The 19,953-nt window shown below is 37.8% G+C and overlaps 1 protein-coding gene across 5 annotated transcripts in view; it reads left to right on the top strand.

Annotated features, from left to right (window-relative positions):
* CEMIP2 (cell migration inducing hyaluronidase 2) overlaps positions 1-19,953 on the top strand; it is a 75,957-nt gene that overhangs the window by 53,869 nt on the left and 2,135 nt on the right. For all 5 annotated transcript variants that reach the window (XM_045840237.1, XM_045840236.1, XM_045840238.1 and 2 more), the window contains exons 18-23: positions 2,099-2,307; positions 8,355-8,537; positions 10,830-11,049; positions 14,208-14,306; positions 16,854-17,008; positions 19,638-19,741. In XM_045840237.1, coding sequence (XP_045696193.1) covers positions 2,099-2,307; positions 8,355-8,537; positions 10,830-11,049; positions 14,208-14,306; positions 16,854-17,008; positions 19,638-19,741 — 970 coding nt within the window. The remainder of the gene's footprint in view (positions 1-2,098; positions 2,308-8,354; positions 8,538-10,829; positions 11,050-14,207; positions 14,307-16,853; positions 17,009-19,637; positions 19,742-19,953) is intronic.

The raw sequence follows: 19,953 nt of genomic DNA, 5'->3' as shown, positions 1-19,953 counted from the left end.
TTCTTGGGGAAGGACTAGTCTGTGATGAAGCCCCTTTCCCGAGCTCTGGCTACTTTGCCTGTCAAGGAGCATTCGTGGGCTTCTGCATTTCAACTTCTTGAACCTCTTCTGGTTTTTTAACCACCGATGCCTTTTACAGTGGAAGCTTCTTGGAGCAGAATTCTTTATTGCTCCTCTGATTTCTAGATCATGACTGCTAAAGAATGTTATGATTTTTAAGTAAAAAAAAAGAACTTTAAAAATATTTTTATCTATCGACAAGACAAAGGACTTAATTAGGATAAAGACTGGAGAGATTTTGTGTGTTTTTTTTTAAATGTAATATTAGCTTCTTTGTTGTGGGATTTCCCATTCCTATATATTTTATTCTTAATCATAATAGTCTCCTAAAATTAAGTTGACTCATTAATACCTAGGAAGTGATAGAAATTCTAGAATTAAAATAACAAAAACAAAGTTTTTAGTCCTTTTGTAGCTGCAGTTTTATTGAAATTTGTTGCTATTTGTGTGTATTTAAAGGTGCACTCATGTGTCTAGCTTAAAATGATGTGTGCTCACTAATGAGAACTTTCTATTTTAAAATGATTACCAATGGGTCTTTAAACTCTTTGGTTTATAATATGTTTGAGATTGTGAGCTTGATCCCTCTATCTTACAAACCAGGGTAGTAATTCTATTTTTTTTTTTTTAAGATGAAGATATTTCCCAGGGGGCTCTGGGAATGCCAGGACCACGGGTTAGATATCTTCTTCTGAAAATTTGGAATTTGGGTTGGGAGCTCAGATCTGCAGATGTTTCTTGTTACTGAGCTAATGGATGATACTGTATATTTTTAGGCCAAAGATAGAAGCAGATCTTAAGACAGAACAAGCATTATTTAGGTATTTGTAAGTTTATTTTAATGGAATGTCTGCTCTTTGATGACCCAAGGGATAAAAGAGCTCAGGAAGAAAGGTGGCAACATAAGGAGAATTAAGGTTACCTGTGCTGCTTTAAAACCTTGTTGGATTTGAAAGGTGGCAGGATATACATTGTGTGTGTGTGTGTGTGTATCCTACATTTATATACCTATTATATAAAAACTATATTTAATTGTATGTGTAAGCATATTTAATTATGTTATATAAATCTATTTAAGTAATATATTCAAGTATATATTAAGTGGGTATTTGAATAAAGACAACCTCAAAATATATATTTTCTGTCTCTTTATTTTAAATTTTTAAGTGGTATCAGTAGGGAAGAGTGTATTGAAGTAGTCAAATGTGAATGAGAATTAAGAAGGTTTTCTGTCTCAAAGGATGTATATTTGAGAAATTAGTTGGGAAAAATTGTAGAAATGACTGGAAGAGAAAAATAGACATATTGTGGCTTAAATACAATATTCTGCAAATGTTTTAATACTTCTGGGGAACTCTGTTACAGGATACTCACTTGTTTTAGAAAATTGTTCTGAGGTTTGTTCTTTGGAGGATGTATTCGGGGAAGACTTTGTTTTGGCACAACAAGGGGCTCAAGTGCCACTGGACTAAATTCAGGACTTTCAAATAAGTCTCAGTTTAATATGTTTTTCCAGTTTTTGCAGAGTGCTTTATAACCTCCCACGTTTTTTGAAGGGGTTAAAAAAATGACTTCTTGGGCTAATGTACGTCATGGAAAAATTGAAAGCCAAAACTAGAGTATTTACATTTTCCCTCTCTTGTTTTAGAGGAAAGTCTCTCAGATTTGAGTAGAGGATATCAGTTTTCACATTAATTTACTAATTTCTTGTATGTGTATTCTTCAGTTGAGGGATTTCTCTGACAGGCTACATAAGCCACAGAGATTTTATATTCTGATGAATAAGCTGGCCTGTTGTGGTGGAAGAGATGATGACAGTCTTGGCCACTAGAACACATGGTCTGTTTTCACCATTTCAGTTTAAGCAGGCTTCATTGTAAGTGTGGCTTATGATGAAGTTGGCTACTACTTGTTTAGTCTGGCACAGATCACCAAATCTTTCTTTTGAAAGTACAGATACTTGCATTTGTACTGGAAATGTTTTTAGCTCTGTAATTGTTCATGCTCTTCCCCTTAATTCTTAATTCATTTCTTAAAGGTCTATGTGCAGACACGGAGCACTCAGAATCTGACTATGACCATCACACGAGACGAGTATCCATCCTACCCGATGGTGCTTCGGGGCATTAACCAGAAGGCTGCCTTTCCACAGTACCAGCCTGTGATCATGCTGGAGAAGGGGTATACCATCCACTGGAATGGGCCGGCGCCGAAGACTGTGTTTCTATACCTCATAAATTTCAACAAGTATGCTTCCATTACTCTTATTTCAAATAGTTGAGCAAGTAGGAATTTAGTGGAGAAAAAATGATAAATAACAATGCTGATTTCATCTGCTTCATTCCTCTCAGAGGGAGGCTGTATATTTTATGTGGATGAGATTAAGAGATTACACAAATTGAATCTTTTCATTTTGAAAAGCATTTCTTTTTTACTGTGGTCAAGTTTCTGTGTACAGAAAGCCATTTACCAATAGGTTCTAATATAGTCTGCTGAACACTTTAATTCCCTTTAGTTGGGATATGGGAAGTTTTGCCTTCTTTTAAAAGATTTTTATTTATTTATTTTTAGAGAGGGGGGAAAGGAAGGAGAAAGGGAGAGAAACGTCATTGTATGGTTGCCTCTTGTGTGCCCCCTACAGGGGACCTGGCCCACAACCCAGGCATGTGCCCTGACTAGGAATCAAACCAGTGACCCTTTGGTTCGCAGGCCAGCACTCAATCCACTGAGCCACACCAGCCAGGAGAAGGACGGGAAAAAGTTTTATGTGGTATTCAAACTGAGCAATTGATTACCTAGGAAATAAAAGGATTTTTTTTTTTTGAGGCCAAGTTTAGATTTGACAGAAGAGATAATGGTGTGATTCATTAGTAATGTCTGTTGTGGGTAAGAGGACGAGGTTTGCGGCATGAATGCTGGGTATTTACCACTCCTGCCTGAAAGCATTTTATATCCCTTCTTGATTTCTCAGTTGTCTGCCAAATAATACCACTTACAATCAAAGGCTCAATGTTTACATTAATTTATTTAAGTATTTACTGTGTGCCATAAAATGACGAGTGAGAAAAGTACTTGTCCTCTAGGAGCTCACAGTATACAGGTACAAAAAAACTCGAGAAAATTGATAAACCAGTACAATTTTTTTAATGGACAAAGGGTAAAGCAACTATTTCTGCCTAAGGGAGTTGGGCCAGGCTGTGCTGAGAAAGTGATACTGAGTGATCTGTCTTGTTACAAAAGCAACAGAGCTGGGGGAGGGCTAGTTCTGTTCAGGGACTGATGGATGCAGTGTGGTGGGAGCATAGGGTGTGTTGGGGGAAACAACAAGAGGTGAAACTAGACAGGAAAGAGGGTACACTTTTGAAAGGCAGAGTTAAATCAGTCCAGATCTGTATGGTGGCTAGCCCTTGTGACTCCATGAAACTGCTCAGATAAGAGGTGGACACAGAATATGTAGGAAGTCAGTTCTGAGCAGGTCACTTCCAAGGATTGGTGAATGCCATGGTGGATGCTCTTATTCTGAGAAGTGAGGTCCCTGACCCAAGCTCTCCCCAGAACCATTACTATTTCCCTATGACACTTGCTGCTTTTCTGTGTCCTTGCTGGAGAGTCGCACCCCACCTGCTGAGTCAATAAAGCCACAAGTCCCAGCACTCATCCTTCTCGCTTCCTTTTTCCTTATCCCTCTCATCAGTGACCAAACCCGGCTAGTTCTGTGTCTTCAATGTGGTTCCAATCTCTCCACTTCTTTCCACCCCCACTGTTTGTGGCTGAGTTTAGGCCATCATCATCATTTGTCTGAGTCCTGCTTGGTCTCCCTACCTCTAGTCCTTAGTCCACATTGTGTCCAGGGTGAGGTTTCTAAAAGCCAACCCGATATTATCACTCCTGTCAGTGAGCTGCAGTGCAGCCAATGAAAGAAGCAAGTAAGGTCGGAGAAGACTGATGAGAAATATCAAAAAGTGATCACTAATCCAAAAACTTATATCTGGCAGGTTATGAATTTTAGGAGAGATATTACAACCAAATGGTATATAGGGTTCTGTCAGTGTCATGTACAACTTTTGAACAAATACCAAGTAAAAACATTTTAAAGTGAAAAAAGGCAGAACCTAGAAGTTTCAAAAATTCACATGGCTTTGAAATTCAGTCAAACTTTCCCTGTTTAATTAGCTGAAAGTTTGTAAAAATTACATCATGGGCAGAGGCAAGAGGAAGAGATGGGCAATCTTATTTTTCCAAATTTAATATAATTATAGAGAGGTCATAGATTTTGTCATAGTGCCACTTCGGAAAATAACACTTTAAAGGTTATAATAGCTGTACTTATTCATTCAACAAAATAAGGAAAATGCAGAAAAACATAAAGAAAATTGAAATAACCTATAATTCTCCTAACCAGTGTAAGGCATTGCAAACATTTATAGTGTTCTCTTTCTCTACCCTCAAATGTTTTCTGAGCATGTAGATGTATCAAAATTTATTTAACTACTGTCTTACCCCATATAAATTTAGGTTGTTTTTCTCCTGCCCACCTCTCCCTTTGCTATTACAAATATACCACAGCCCTGTCTGGTGTGGCTCACTGGATTGAGTGCTGGCCTGCAAACTAAAAGACCACCAGTTTGATCCCCAGTCAGGGCACATGACTGAGTTGCGGGCCAGGTCCCCATTTGGGGGCGTGTGAGAGTCAACTGATCAATATATCTCTCACACATTGCTCTTTCTCTCCCTCTCTCCTTCCCTTCTCCTCTCTAAAAAGCAAATAAATAAAATATAAGATAAATAAGTAAACCACAGAGAACATTTTAGTTTTTTACATTTTTATTCTGTTAGAGTTGTCCCCATTTTTCCCCTTTGGTCCTCCTCCATCCAGCCCATCCCCTGCTCCCATGGCCCATCCCACTCTGTTGTCCATGGATCATTCATACATATTTTATGACTAATCCCTTACCCTTCTTTCTACCATTCCCCCCACCACTCTTTGCTCTGGCAGCTGTCTGTCTGTTCTCTGTTTCCATGTCTCTGATTGTGTTCTGCTTTTAGTTTATTTTGTTCATTAGAGTCCTCTTATAAGTCAGATCATATTGTATTTATCTTTCACTGACTAGCCTATTTCACTTAGCATAGTTCTAAGTGAACTCCAGTTCTATCCATGCTGCCGCAAAGGGTAGGAGCTCCTTCTTTCTTTCTGCTGCATAGAATTCCATCGTGTGAATGTACCACAGTTTTTAATCCATTCATCTACTGATGGGCACTTAGGCTGTTTCCAACACTTGGCTATTGTATGTAGCGTTGCTATGAACATAGGAGTACATAAGTTCCTCTGAATTAGTGTTTCTGGATTCTTAAGGTATATTCCCAGCAGTGGAATTGCTGGGTCAAATGGCAGTTCCATTTTTAGTTTTTTGAGGAAATTTCATACTGTTTTCCACAGTGTCTGCACCAGTCTGCATTCCCACAGACAGTGCACTAGGGTTCCCTTTTCTCCACATCCTCACCAGCACTTGTTTTTGATTTATTGATGATGGCTATTCTAACAGATATAAGGACATATCTCATTGTGGTTTTAATTTGCATCTCTCTAATGGCTAGTGATGTTGAACATTTTTTCATATGTTTATGGTCCATCTGTATGTCCTCCTCGCAGAAGTGTATATTCAGGTGCTTTGCCCATTTATTAATTGGATTGTCTTCCTGGTGTGGAGTCTTGTGAGTTCTTTATATATTTTGGAGGTTAAACCCCTGTCTGATGTATCATTGGCAAATATGTTCACCCTTTTCATTTGGAAGTTGGTTTCTTTAGCTGTGCAGACAGACACTTTCTAATTGATGTAGTTCTATTTGTTTATTTTCCCTTTACTTCCCTTGCCCTAGGGGATATATTGGCAAAAATATTGCTACATGGGGTAACTGAAATTTTATTGCCTATGTTTTCTGCTAGGACTTTTATGGTATCACAACTTATATTTAAGTTTTTTAAAATTAACTTTGAGTTTTTCTGGTATATGATGTAAGTTGGTGGTCTAGTTTCATTTTTTGCATGAAGCTGTCCAGTTATCCCAACACCATTTTTGAAGAGGTTATTTTTACTCCATTGTATGCTCATGCCTCCTTTGTTAAATATTAATTGACCCTAGAGACATGGGTTTATTTCTGGGCTCTCTGTTCTGTTCCATTGACCTATGTATCTGTTCTTAAGCCAGTACCAGGCTGTTTTGATTATAGTGGCCTTGTAGTATAGTTTGATACCAGGTATTGTGATCTCTCTAACTTTGTTCTTCTTTCCTCAAGATTGCTGGGGCTATGCAGGGTCTTTTTTGGTTTCATGTAAACTTTTGAAGTATTTGTTCTAGATTAGTGAATTATGCTATTGGTATTTTAATAAGAATTATGTTAAATATATAGATTGCTTTGGGTATTATGGACATTTTAATGATGTTAATTCTTCCAATCCACAAATAGGGTATATACTTCCATTTATTTGTGTCTTCCTGAATTTCTTTCTTCAGTGTTCTATATTTTTGTGAGTACAGGTCTTTTACCTCCTTTGTTAAATTTATTCCTAGGTACTTCTTTGTTGTTGTTGTTGCTATAGTAAATAGGATTTTTCTCTTAATTTCTCTTGCTGATATTTCATTGTCAGTGTACAAAAATGCCATTGATTTCTGAATATTGACTTTGTATCCCGCTCCTTTGCCAAATTCACTTAATAGGCTGAGCAGTTTTTGGTGGAGCTTACAGGGTTTTCATCTTGTCTGCAAATGACAGTTTTACTTCCTTCTTTCTGATTTGGATGCCTTTTATTTCTTCTTCTTGTCTGATCACTGTGGCTAGGACCTCCCGTACTTTGTTGAGTAAGAGTGGTGAAAGCAGACTGAAAGCAGACACCCTTCTCTTGCTCCTGATCTTAAGGGAAACATTTAGTTTTTGTCCCTTGAGTATGACGTTGAATGTAGGTTTTTCATATATGGCCTTTATTATATTGAGGTATATCCTCTATTTTCACTTTGCTGAGTGTTTTTATCATAAATGGGTACTAGATTTTAATAAAATGCTTTTTCAGCATCTGCTAATATGATTGTGCAATTTTTGTCTTTCATTTTGTTTATGTGATGTATCACATTTACTGATTGGTGAATATTGTACCATCCTTGCATCCCTGGAATAAATCCCACTTGATCATGGTGTATGATCTTTTGAATGTGTTGTTGAATCTGGTTTGTTAGTACTTTGTTGAGGATTTTAGCATCTGTGTTCATCAGAGATATTGGCCTGTAATTTTCTTTCATTGTTGTGTCTTTACCTACTTTTGGGATTAATATAATACTGGCCTCATGAAAAGAGTTGGGGAGTCTTCCCTCTTCTTGAATTTTTTGGAATAGTTTGAGAAGGATAGGTGTTAGTTCTTTGAATGTTTGGTGAAATTCGCCTGTGAAGCCAAGAACATCTTTTTAAAGTACATTTTGGTCTCTATTTGTAATTATTCTTTAGAGGGATTAGTGAGTGGAACCTATGTGAACAATTTTAAGGCCTTTTTACCTATTGTTTAAAAATTCTTTGGAATGATTTAAGTTCTGGAAATGGATAATGGTGATGTTTGCATAATCTTATGAATAAACTTAATACCAGTGAACTGTACAGTTAAAATGGCTAAAATGGTAAATTTTATATTATGCATATTTTACCACAATTAAAATATACCCCCAAAAGCAAATGATAAAAAGGGGAAATATTTTAATGGTTTTAAAAAGTATTAATTTTATATCTAAGGATTTTAGGTAAGAAAAAAGACTATGGCAGTTTGGTCCCATGCATCAAAAGCTTTACAAATATACATACCTTTATATTCAGATTTCACCACACTAGGTATTTATCCTAATGTAATAATAAAGGTAAAAATTGATTTAAGAACAAAAAGATTCTTTGGAAAGATTTTACCAATGTATACTTCTACTATCAGGCCACTCTGACCATCTCACTTAATGGTATTATCCTCTGGTAGAGTCTAAGTCCGTCTTATTCAACTCCTACTCACATTCCTGCATATCCTGTTGAAACCAGAAAGTTACTGTAAGCCATGTGATTGTTGTACATCTGTTGACAGGAGAAATTTGGGTAACATTTAAAGGTGGATGATTTGTTAGTCAGGGCGTAGGACTTCCATTGTTAGTGGCTCAACACGCAGTAGACATTTAAGGAGAAAAATCATGGCTGATATTTACATATGCTGTAATGCCCAAAATATATTGGCTCAACTGTGAATTCATTTTTTAATTTTCTCTCTCTGATAGGAATGACTGGATTCGAGTTGGCCTCTGCTATCCATCAAACACAAGTTTTCAGATTAGTTTTGGCTTTTTACAGCGGCATAATGGCTCCTTATCCAAAATGGAAGAATATGAGCGTGTGAATTCACTGGAAGAATTGCAGAAGAAGCAGTCTGAGAGGAAATTCTATTTTGACTCTGGCACGGGGTAATTCAGTGTAACTAGTGAATGAGAGTTGTTGCTATTTTTCTTTAATGGTGAAATTACTAGTTCTTCAGCCTAACTAAGAATAGGCTATGATGTGATGGCTCTTTAGACAAGCAGCTGATGCGGGTAATTCTCTGCTCATCCACTATTACAGGCTTAGAGGACTAGAATGACTCATAATTATAGTCGGCAGTGGGAAGTGAGTGAAGATGTTTTTCGTATGCCTATTAAAGGAATTTAGAGAGGGAAATTATCCTTGTCAATAAAGAATCAGTAGGCCCAATTGAAACTTAAACTTATTTCTTTTCCATAACAACTCTTTTAGATGATTATTTACATATGATAGATATAATTCATATCTCAATGAAAGCTTTTTTTTCCTTTAAAGCTATCTCTCAAGTTGACCTTGAGTTTTAAAACAAAATCACTGTTTAACCATGGCATGTTTGCTTTCAACTTTCTCTAGGCTGCATCTTTCCACTTTTTAATTCTAATCCTGTTCATCTGGGGTCCTGTTGGCTTTGTCTGCTCTTATCCAGTTACAGTCTCTCAGCCTTTGGGTGATGGTAGGCTCAATCTCCGTACTCTTCCAGCAACTAGCATGCTCCTTAGCCATTCCCTAAGCTGATATTCCACCTACATGCCATCGCCTAGGTAACATAGTAAAGATACTAATGCAAATGAGATGCATTTCTTCTGCAAATTCATAGACCATTGAAGGATGTGGGCATTTAAAGTAGGTAACTGGAAAGTGAAAAGTATAATGCTAAAAGTCCTATTGTGGGATATTTAGTGTACCTTTTGACATAGCCCAGAAGTTTAGCCTAAGGTAATTAGTGACATCCAAGAGAGTGACACAGGGGTGAACTCTTGAGGAATAAGTAGGAGGAGATGGGAAAAGAAATGGGTGAATTGTCCCAAGAACAATATGGATGAATGCATGGAGGCATGGAAGAACGTGGCATGGCATGTTCGGGGGAAGACAAACATTCAGACTGGGGTGAGGGTGGCAAGTTTGATTGGGGAACAAGGTTGGGGGTTCAGTCAAGTGCCTTGTTAGGCTTTGAATAAGATGCAACTTATTTGCCCTCCCGGGTCCCTCCAGCAGTCAGTGTGATTAGTTTAAATCTTTTTTTTTTTATTGTAGTTACCTTTGATTTTCAGTTTGTAATTAGACTTAACCTACTTGGACTTTTAATCTATACATGACAGAACTTCCATGTTCTCAGTTGATTTTTCACAAAAACAAATAGAACAACCAAATTTGTAAGGACAGTCTGGTGATCACAAATTAATGATTAAATGTGTAAAAAGATGGGAAATGTGTTATCATCTGGGTATTCCTAGAATCCCTTATCCTTTGGGGTTATAATTCTTTTTAATTCTGTTCATTTTGATGACTTTAATTATACATCAGAAGGCCCATGCTAATCAGGTTTGTGCCATTCCTTATATATATATTTATGTTAAAATTACTGGATGTTGGGACAATGGCTGATTTTTACCTCATAACTGCTACTTTGCATTGTTCACTGACCTCGTATTAAAAAATGTGAGTTCTTGATCTTCAGTAATCAGTCACATCTGATCAACCTTGACTTCCTTTGCTTTAGGAGGACTAGGTTTGCTGAGGCATGTTGGGCTGCTGCCTGGAAGTTACTTCTCCATTCATCTTGGCAGTAGGAGGATAATTTGGAGTCCGTGGGACTGCTCATTTCATTTGATTTTGGCCAAAGTACAGACAGAAGGACCTCAGGCCCATCTGAGCTTAGTAGACATCATAGGAATTGATTTCAAACTATTTCTTAGTCTAAGCCAAATGAATCACAGTTTCTGTTTTTATTTGAATTTTGTGCTTTAAACTAAAGTGATTTATAAACCAAAAAAAGAGAGAAACAAAGAAAGAAAGAATAAACCATGCTAGTGCACTAAATTCTAAACTCAACACAAGTATAAAGTGTTCTAAGGAATTCTTGAGACAAGCCATATTCTACCCTTTCAAATCACTTGTTGAATTAATTCAAACCAGAAATCAGCTTTGATATCTTCTATAACAGCTGTGTTAGGTCACCACTGTATTTTCTACAGGAGTATTGAATTTAGTTGTGTAGGGGGATAGAAAGGAAAGAGAAACAATTATATTAGCTTTGTAATTTATTTTTATTATAGGGAAAATTTAGCTTATTAGAGGAATATCCTTTCGGCCATGAGTTAATTTGAGGAATTTTTTTGTGCATGTAAGTTTTTGAGAGTCAGTCTAATACTCAATGGATTGCTCTCTGTTTTGTGCAGGTTGCTGTTTTTGTATCTCAAAGCCCAAGGCCACCGGGATGGCCACAGTTACTGTTCAACTCAGGGATGCGAAAGAGTCAAGGTCCAGGCAACAACAGACTCAAAAGACACCAGTAACTGCATGGCCAAAGCATATCCCCAGTATTACAGAAAGCCGTCGGCAATCAAGCGGATGCCAGCCATGCTCACGAAACCCTGTCAGGGCTGTGGGACCCATCAGGTAAATGAGCATGAAACGTGGGCTGTGGCCCTGAGAAAAAGTCAAAAGGTTCCTTGTAATAGGTGTACTTTATTTTTTTTGGAAATAGCTGTGTTTCCAGTTTATAAATATTGCATGGTTTCTCCTGAATGTTGGCCCATTCTAGAATGTAATACTCATAAGAAGCCAACTTGTCCAAATTATAATAAAAATACCTTCCCTCTGTGATACATCAGTTTACTGTGGATGACTGTGCATTTATTGGTGGTTATTCTTTCTTTCTCAGATATGATTCTGTTAGAGTCTTTTTTCTGGGTTTACATGTCAGTGATGTAGAAAAATACTTTGTTTTATTGGCAGTGTGAAATTTCTCTCCTGAAAATGCAACTCATGGAAATCATTTTCTTTTTTGAAGGTGGAAAGCCACTCTTAATTTTGAAGCATCTGCTATTACATTTACCTGTAATTAAAAGTACAAACTGACTCTGGTTAGATGTGAAATGCTTCTCCTGACATATTTTTAAGTAGATGGACTTCTTGTGGTTCTTGAAGAAGCATGGCAATGAAAGTACATCCAAAATATGACTTAAAATCAGGCATGGGGTTCCAAAGGAAGTCAGATCAGTTCCAAGTGCAAAAGAAGTATAGACTTATTACCACCCTAACTAATACTTAATCTTTGTATAAACAAATATGGGTAAGGGAAATGGTTCTCAAAATGTGGTCCACTAACCAGCAGTGACAGCATCACTTGATGATTCTTGGACCTAATACCAGTCTTACTAAACCAGAAATACTGGGTGTGGGGAGTGGCCAGCAGTCTGTGCTTTAATAAGGCTTGTAGGGTGTTCTGATATGTGTCCACATTGGAATTGCACTGGGCTAGATACTTTTTCTTAAAGCAAGAATTGCCACAGTAGCGCATACTGCCTATTAATATGGAGGAAACCTCTAAATTTTTCCATTCTAAATGATTTTAGAAAACAAAAATTCCTTCACTGATTAGGTTCTTTATTTCTCATTTTCCTCATTTGTTTCTGGCCACTGGTGGCATAGAGAGGGAAAGGAATATGGATTATGCTTCCTGTTGTATGTGATGAGTACCAGCATGCAACTCACTGTGAGTTACGGTCTCATATCCTTGTGCCACCTCCATTCTCCAGTTCAACTAAAACAAAAACAAAACAAACAAACAAAAAAGCTGTGTACCTGAAGAAGTTTATATGAGTCCTTGCCTATCCCATGCAGTATTTTGACAGTTAAAGTGACATTTTTAGTTGATTTTGTGGAGAAGTAAATGCTCCAGCCTAAATCATTGGCTGAGTTTGTTGAGAAAGTCCTTTATTACTGAGAAGACTTTATATAATTTATGATAATTATAATAAATGTTATAACATAAAAATAACTTAATCATCATTGGCCTATCTTGTGAAATGGTCTCATGCATTAATGTTTAGCATTCTTTATTCTTTGTGCTTGAAGCATTGATTGCAATTCATTTGTAAAAATGCAATGATTACTGACAGTGCAGTTGCAAAGTATTTGAAGCATCTGGGGACATCTCTTTTACTTGGAAATTTGAGGGTAAATTTGGTTTGAATATCAAAAACAAAATATATGAGGTCTGTCCAGAAGGTATCCAGCCATGTACTGTGAAACATAGAGATATTTATTGAAAAAGATGCAAGACACAAGAAACACTACATAGGACAATGGCAGCTCAGTCCCCTTCAAAGTAGATATCTTGGGACTTCACACAGTTCTCCCAATCGCCATCAGCTGCCCTGTTGGTATTTTCCTGAGTCTCATCAGTGGTCTGAAAATTTCTTCCCTTTCATAGGTGAGTTTAGTTTTGGAAAAAGCCAGAAGTCTCAGGGTGCCAAATCTGGGCTGTAAGGGGGCTGAGTCACCTGGGTCATTTGACGTTTGGCCAAAAAACTCCGCATGAGACATGATACATGAGCAGGCACTTTGCTGTGATAAAGCTGCCAATCAGCAGCTGCCCATAGCTGTGGCCTTCTGAATCATTTGAATAATTTTTGTGGAGGAATGTTTAAGCTTAGCACAAAATTGGATGCAGATTTTGTTGCTCTACTCACTCAGTCATTTTAAATGCAATGGCCACACATTGTTCACTTAATGGTGGCTACCACTCCCACTGACTAGTACAGTGAAGTCATCATGGTTCACGCATGCACATTCCTGTCTACTCTCGGCATGCCAGGTTATGTTGATGTTGTGCAAACTGTTCTTGTTATATTAACAATGCCTGGACTTTTTCCGGACAGACCTCGTATGTAGGAGTAAGTAGGAAAAATCATGTGAATGTTTGACCCCAAACCTGAGACTTCAAAGAAACATCCAGCTTTAGAATACTTAGTGTCCGATGATTAGTTGCCCTTGCAATGAAGTTGCTATATCAATTAGGACATATACTTTAGGTCTAAGAGCACCTGAAGTGTTTAGGTTCTCTTGTGTGAGAGTTAAGAGTGCTTGTGAATGATAAGAGAGCCTTTAGGAAGGAGGTAGGAGGTAGGACTTGGAGGCTGGGAGTGGTTTTGAAGAGAAGGAAATAGGGAAGGACACTTTGGGGAGGAAACAGCATCTGCAAAGGCAAAGAGTGTCAGGAAAGGAGGTAAAGCGCTTGTGGGAAAAGGAGGGAACTGCCCTGTCTGTTGAATGCGATGGGATAGTGGGAAACAGGAGCCTGTATATCAGGTGTGACTGAATTTATGTGACACTTTGCAGGTCAGGCAGAGGAATTTAGATCTGGTGATGCACAAGGCTACTAAAGGTTTTTAAACTTGTCATCTATACTTATTTCCTCAATCCTGGAGTGACTGAGTCCCAATTCAGAATAACTGGTCTGAAAAGGATCTTTAAAAAGATCTGCATAAAATGTTTACAAAGATGTAAATACAAAACACACTTATTTAGTCATTTGTAGAATTGATTTTATTAACAAGATTGCAATTATTTGAAACTGGTATTGTTTCAGAAAATGAGGAACATGCCCTTCTCAGGTTAAACCTATATAAAGAATTCCAGGTCATGAAATAGGTATAAAAAGTTGAGAGGGGAAAAAAACCCCACTCATTTGTTGTGATTGAGTTTATACTGAGGCACGCTCTTTGAGGAAAACACAGTTGACATAATTATGGCACTTCTTTCCTGTTTAGATGGTATTTACTAGTGATCCTCATAAAAGCTACCTCCCCGTGCAATTCCAGTCACCCGGTAAGGCGGAGACTCAGCGTGGAGACCGATCAGTTATCTCCGTAAGTACCTTCTGGCCTGTGTACTGCTTTAGCTTCTCGCTTTGATGTTTCACCCTGGTGACCTGATTATTTCTGGGAACAATCACTTGTTTGTAATCACATTTTTGGTTTTTGGGGACAAGCTGTACAATAGAGGTATTTATACCTCCTAGGCATTTATGTTTTTAGGTAAATATATTACAGTTTTTTTCTCAGTAGATTGTATTTATTGATAACTTTTAGGCAAATGTTAAATTGTTCACATTACTTTTCATCCATTAACGGTGTAACAGGTGACCCCAATTTCATTTCTAAAAAAGAAAAGGCATCTTTGATTAAAAAATAACTTCCACAGGCAATCAAAATGTAGGAAACCGTGTTTAACTTTGATTTTTGAAATTTGGAAGGAGCTTTCAAGTTGTTTGTTAAAAATGTGGGAAATGAGTCTTAAGTTTTTTACTTGGCTGCTTAGTTTGTGGTTGCCTGGCTCCCATTTTTTAAGACTAGGAAAGTGAAGATTCAGAGTATTGGTTGTCCTTCCTGCATGGGTTAAAGGAAGTATCGGCCTGAGCCTCAGTGTCAGCATTAGAATTTGGGCTAGGAGGCACGCTGGCCAGAGGTAACTGGCTCTTGACACGGCCTGTTCAAAGTCAGGTTGACTCGAGAGAGCCATCATATAAAGAGCTCTTTGGGGAGCAGATGTCTTGCCATCTGGCTATTTCTAGCCAGGGCCTGGGCCTAGTCTCATGTGGTCTCTTCAGGACCTCTGTTTGTTTTTTAAAGTCATGGGCAACACAGTCACAAGTCCACATAAGTGTGGAAAAAATTGTGTTACCCTTTGTTTCTTAATTTCTTACTGTGTTAAAATATCTGTAACATCAAATTCACCATCCTCCCCATTTTAAATATACAGAGAGTTCAGTGGTACGAAATACACTCATATGGTTGTGTGACCATCCCTGCCCCCCATCTCCAGAACATAAATTGGACATTTTAACATCTCTGAATTAAGAGTATTCCCACTTAGGGGGAGTGAGAAATGGGGAGTTATTAATCAACAGACATAAAGTTCAGTTGAGTACGATGCATACGCTCTGAAGATCTGGTGGGAGTCCGATGTAGAAAGGCAGCAAGTGCCGAGTGCTTGCTGCTCTACTAGGTCAGTAGATAAAATATTGAAATGACAGTGTAGTTGGTATACAATAGATCAGTTCCAGGTGTGCCGCAGAGTGATTCTACATTTATAACCTCACGATGGGGTCACCATGATACATCTGGTCATTATTGGACACTGAACAATGGTAATGGCTGTATTCCCTCAGGGGCTGTGTGCTCACTAGATAAGAAGATATGTTTTGCCTCAAAAATGTCATACAGACTACTCCAGGGGGTCTGGAGACACTGCCTAATTCTGTTTCTGTACACAAGGTCCCTGGGACCCTAGAAAAGTCATAGGACACTTTTTTGTCATTTGCCACCAGTACTTTTCTGATGCATTACCTGAAGAGCCTTTGCTAGAACATGGCATTGCTTTATTTCGTTTTCAAGGAAAGTTTGGTGTTTTCTTTAAGCAATAAGTTTTGGGGGAGATAGTTCTTTTTAAGACGACAGTTTGAGTTGGAGATTATTTTCTATTTTTTCTCAAATGTATTTCAATTTTAAGTATTTAGATTTTTGAAAATAGGAACATCACTTCCAGTCTTTCCAAATATAAAACTGCACTTAAAGCATTTCCAGAATAATTTTCTGAATTAGAGCAATTTAAACACAGCTAAAAGACCATTTTGCTTCCTGGGAGATTAGTAATGATTAGGAATAAAATTTGAATGTAATTTCCCCAGGGAAGGATAGGGGTAATGCTGAGAGTATTTCTTCTTTGTTAGCTTTTAGTGTAGTTTATAATTTTACAAAATTTAAACAGTGTTGAATCATTTTTCAATCTGGTAAGGTTTTTTTCCTTCTTTTTGGCTGAGGAATTAATGATATTTGGATATGGCTAGAGTTCCTTTTTCTTGAAAAGGCCTCAAACCATTACTTTAAAGAGGATGACTGAACATATATTTGTGGCTTAAGTCCTGTAAAATTACCCACCTTTCCACTTTGATTTCAAAGGGCAGCCATATAGGAAAAGAAGGAGATGAGGCAGTCTGGCTCCTCTGATGGTCCCAATGTGAGGGGGTTATAAGTTTTCTGAACCAATGTGACAGTAAGTGAGCGGAGCTGCAATGTAAAGGCTGCCTCGTGATTGCTGCGTTGAAAAGCTTTGACTCCTGTAAAGAGCATGTGTGTAAGAGTGAAGCCCTTGAACCTGCAGGGAGAGTCACCCTGCCCAGCTGAGTGTGGGCTGCCAGCTTGTGCTCAGAGCATCCTACCCAGTCAGTAAAGTCCAGTCAAAGCCAAGTCTACGAGGACATAGCACAGTTTCAAATATTGGCAGAGAGAGTAAATACAATGTAGAATCTGACTCCTGGATGTAATTTGATGTGTGGATTAAGAGACAGAGGGATGAGACTGGAAAGACAAGTCATCCTGAGGACACTGAAACGGTGATGACACTTGTATTCTCAGGTCAACGGCACCGACTTTCCCTTCCGGAGTGCGGGTGTCTTCCTCCTCATTGTGGATGCCTGCAGTGTTCCTTTCCGGTTGATGGAAAAGAAGTTTTTCTCTCTTGCTGATGTCAGTCTCCTGAAAGAGTATTTAAAAACAGGCATCCCTCCAAGGTAGGTGGAACTTGCTCTGTAGAGACATTAAAGGTGACACCAGGTTCTCTCTGAGCTTTGGTTTGTTTACCTGCCCCAACCTATGGGCATTTGGGACTCTGGGAAGGTTTTTATTCCTTCCTCATCTCAGATTAATGCCTGTAAGCTTCTTATCATTGTAAACCTCTGCTTATCAATAGTGAGAGCTTGCATGTTAGAAGAGTTTGCAGGTGGTAGGAAGGTTCTTACGAGGAGAAGAAAGCTCAGTATTTTGAAACATTACTCTCCATATTTTATATTAAGTTTACGTATCAATACATTGCATCCAACTCCCTCAAAGAAGGCTCATTATCATTTTAAAGCAATTGTTAGAGTTTTACCTTTGCAGCTATCTGTCCCACTGATGGGACCTCAGACAGCAATGCACTGTGACTATGGCATGTGAAGTCATCACCTTGGCCACTTGGAAGTGACTGGAAAAGAGTAAATTGTTCTTAAGTGGATTAGTGTGTGGTCTCTCTTTTAATAGCCATAGTCTGATTAATTTTTCTGTGTTGGTTTCTGAAGAGAGGTGCACAGGAGAGAAACACACATTTATTTATTTAGTTAGTTAGTTACTTACTTATTTTGAGTTGGTCAGACCCTGCCTGGAGGCAAGGAAGTAAATTCAGACTCCTTTCTGCTTCCTTGGCTTTGCTCCAGATGTTGATTTACTCATCAGCCGTCAGGTAGTGAAGCCACTAAGGGAAGAACATACACTTCCCAGGGATTAAAGGCCCATCTCGCTTTTGAATCATCCTCAGTTGATCCAGTGACTTGTGCTCTTTACACATTACAGAGCCGGATCTCGGTAAATCCCATAAAGCCATTGGATTATTTGAGTGTCATATTCAATGTGTACATATAGCTCTATCTGCTTTAAGACACTTATATAGAATTCCTTTCCAAGGCCTCTATCTTCTTTAAGGATTTAAAGATTTTTTTCCTAATGTTAAAAAGTCATGTACTTACTCCGCCTACAACAATCCAGTACATAAATCTTACCACAAATATTTAGGGCAACAAGTTAATCCTGCAAGGTACCCTACAGATTTATAAGTTACAACCAATGCATTGATATCTCATTAGTTTGTTTCTAGAAAGGGGGCACAAGGAAGGCTTTTGAGCTACTTGTACTGCACTGTTTCTTGATCGGGGCACTGGTTACACAGTATGTTTAGTTTGCAGAAATTCAATGTGCTGTATACTTAGGGATACTATTCTGTATGTACGTTGTGTCTTAACAAAGTGTTAGGAAGTTATTGGGCAACTGGCAGTGACTTCCAGGGAAACTGAGCATGTGTGGGGTGCGGGTGGGTGGGGGGACCTGTAAGTGATGGCATGGGACCCAGTGTCACTGTGACCCATTGAAGAAGGTCAGGCCTGTAGGGTGGCTGTGGTCAGACCTCTGGTCTGACTCTGCATGTAGTCACCGCTGTTGTTAGAAAGACTTTAACAAAAACCCACACCGCTGTAAAACTTGAAAATCTTAATAAGAGATGTCAAGATGCATTGAGAAAATAAATGCTTAACTACATCATATAGAAGAGTTGAATAGAAGGAGAGACTCTTTTTCTAGGAGAAAAGTTAATATTTTAAAAACGTCACTCTACCTACATTAAATAGAAATTTAACTTATTTCCATTAGTGGCTCAATCAGTTACTTTTCTGTTGTATTTCATATATGACACTGAAGTTCATCTGGAAGAATAAATGTGGGAAAGCTTAAAAAATACAATTTTTAAACAAATTATACTAATACAAGGGGCTTATTTATAAGATATTAAAATAAACCATGAAGTCATAGTGATTAAGCTGGTATGGAATTGGCAGAGGAGAGATCGGAAGAGAGAATCCACAAAGAAATCTTAGTATTTGTGTTGGTATACTGCATAATAAAGATGGAAATTTAAAGCAAACCATGGGGAATAGACTATATTGTTTCTTTTTAGAATTGGTATTTATCCATTTCTTTAATGAGTAGATTAATAGAGCACCTGAAACAAACAAAACTAGCTTCCCCTGTTACAATAGTTCATTCTGTACGAGGTCTGTGTCCCAAGCATCAACTTTGTCAACTGATCTGAAGTAACTTGTTTTTCTTACATTTAGAGACCTCTTGTAATAGCAATGTAAATTCTAGGTGGGGCAAGGAGGTCGGATCTTGTAATAGCGGAAATAAAAAAGCATCTGGATTCTGTTTGTTTTGTTTTGAATTCTGCTTTTATCTAGTATTTCTATTTTACTACAGTGATTTTCAGCTTGCAGCTCACGGGTGAGCCACAAGAATTTTTAAAACATGTAGTACCTGACCATTGAGTCAGGGGCACTGACCCCTTTTCCTTCAGATTGTCAATTTTTAAAAAAATTATAATAGCAAACACAGCAATAATTGTCCGGTGTGAATGAATCAAAATTCTACCTATATTTTTGTTAGATTGTAAAAAAAAAAATATGAGTACATTTTTTGGTGTGCCACAGAATTTTAGTAGTTTGTCGATGTGTGCCATGAGATGAAAAAGGTTGAAAATCTCATACTTCAGAAAAGAACCCGGTAAATACATGCAAAATTATTGAAATTTGCTCTGATTTTTCTAACTTGTACATATAGGTCTGTTGTCCTGTTGAGCACAAGAGGAGAAATAAAGCAGTTGAATATTTCAGATTCATTAGTACCTCTAGGATTAGCCAAACCAGCTCATCTTTATAACAAAGGTTTGTATTTGTATTCTTCTATGAAATTCTTATAATGCCAGCTTATTTTTTATGGTGGAATGTAGGTACCAGCCCATTTTCATGAGCTTATTTTGCTAGAGTAAGTATCATGAAAATCCTTTCTAAATAAGGAGACTATGTTAGAGGAAGTGTGTTGGGATGTGGTTTGCTATTTAGGACATAAGGTGGGTGGTAAGAATTTTTTTGCTGAC

The sequence above is a fragment of the Phyllostomus hastatus genome, unplaced genomic scaffold, assembly GCF_019186645.2.
Source record: "Phyllostomus hastatus isolate PE091 unplaced genomic scaffold, TTU_PhHast_1.1 phas_contig_34, whole genome shotgun sequence".
Lineage (NCBI taxonomy): Eukaryota > Metazoa > Chordata > Mammalia > Chiroptera > Phyllostomidae > Phyllostomus > Phyllostomus hastatus.
Note: the sequence above shows the minus strand (reverse complement) of the source record. Positions and strands in the feature narration are given on the sequence as shown.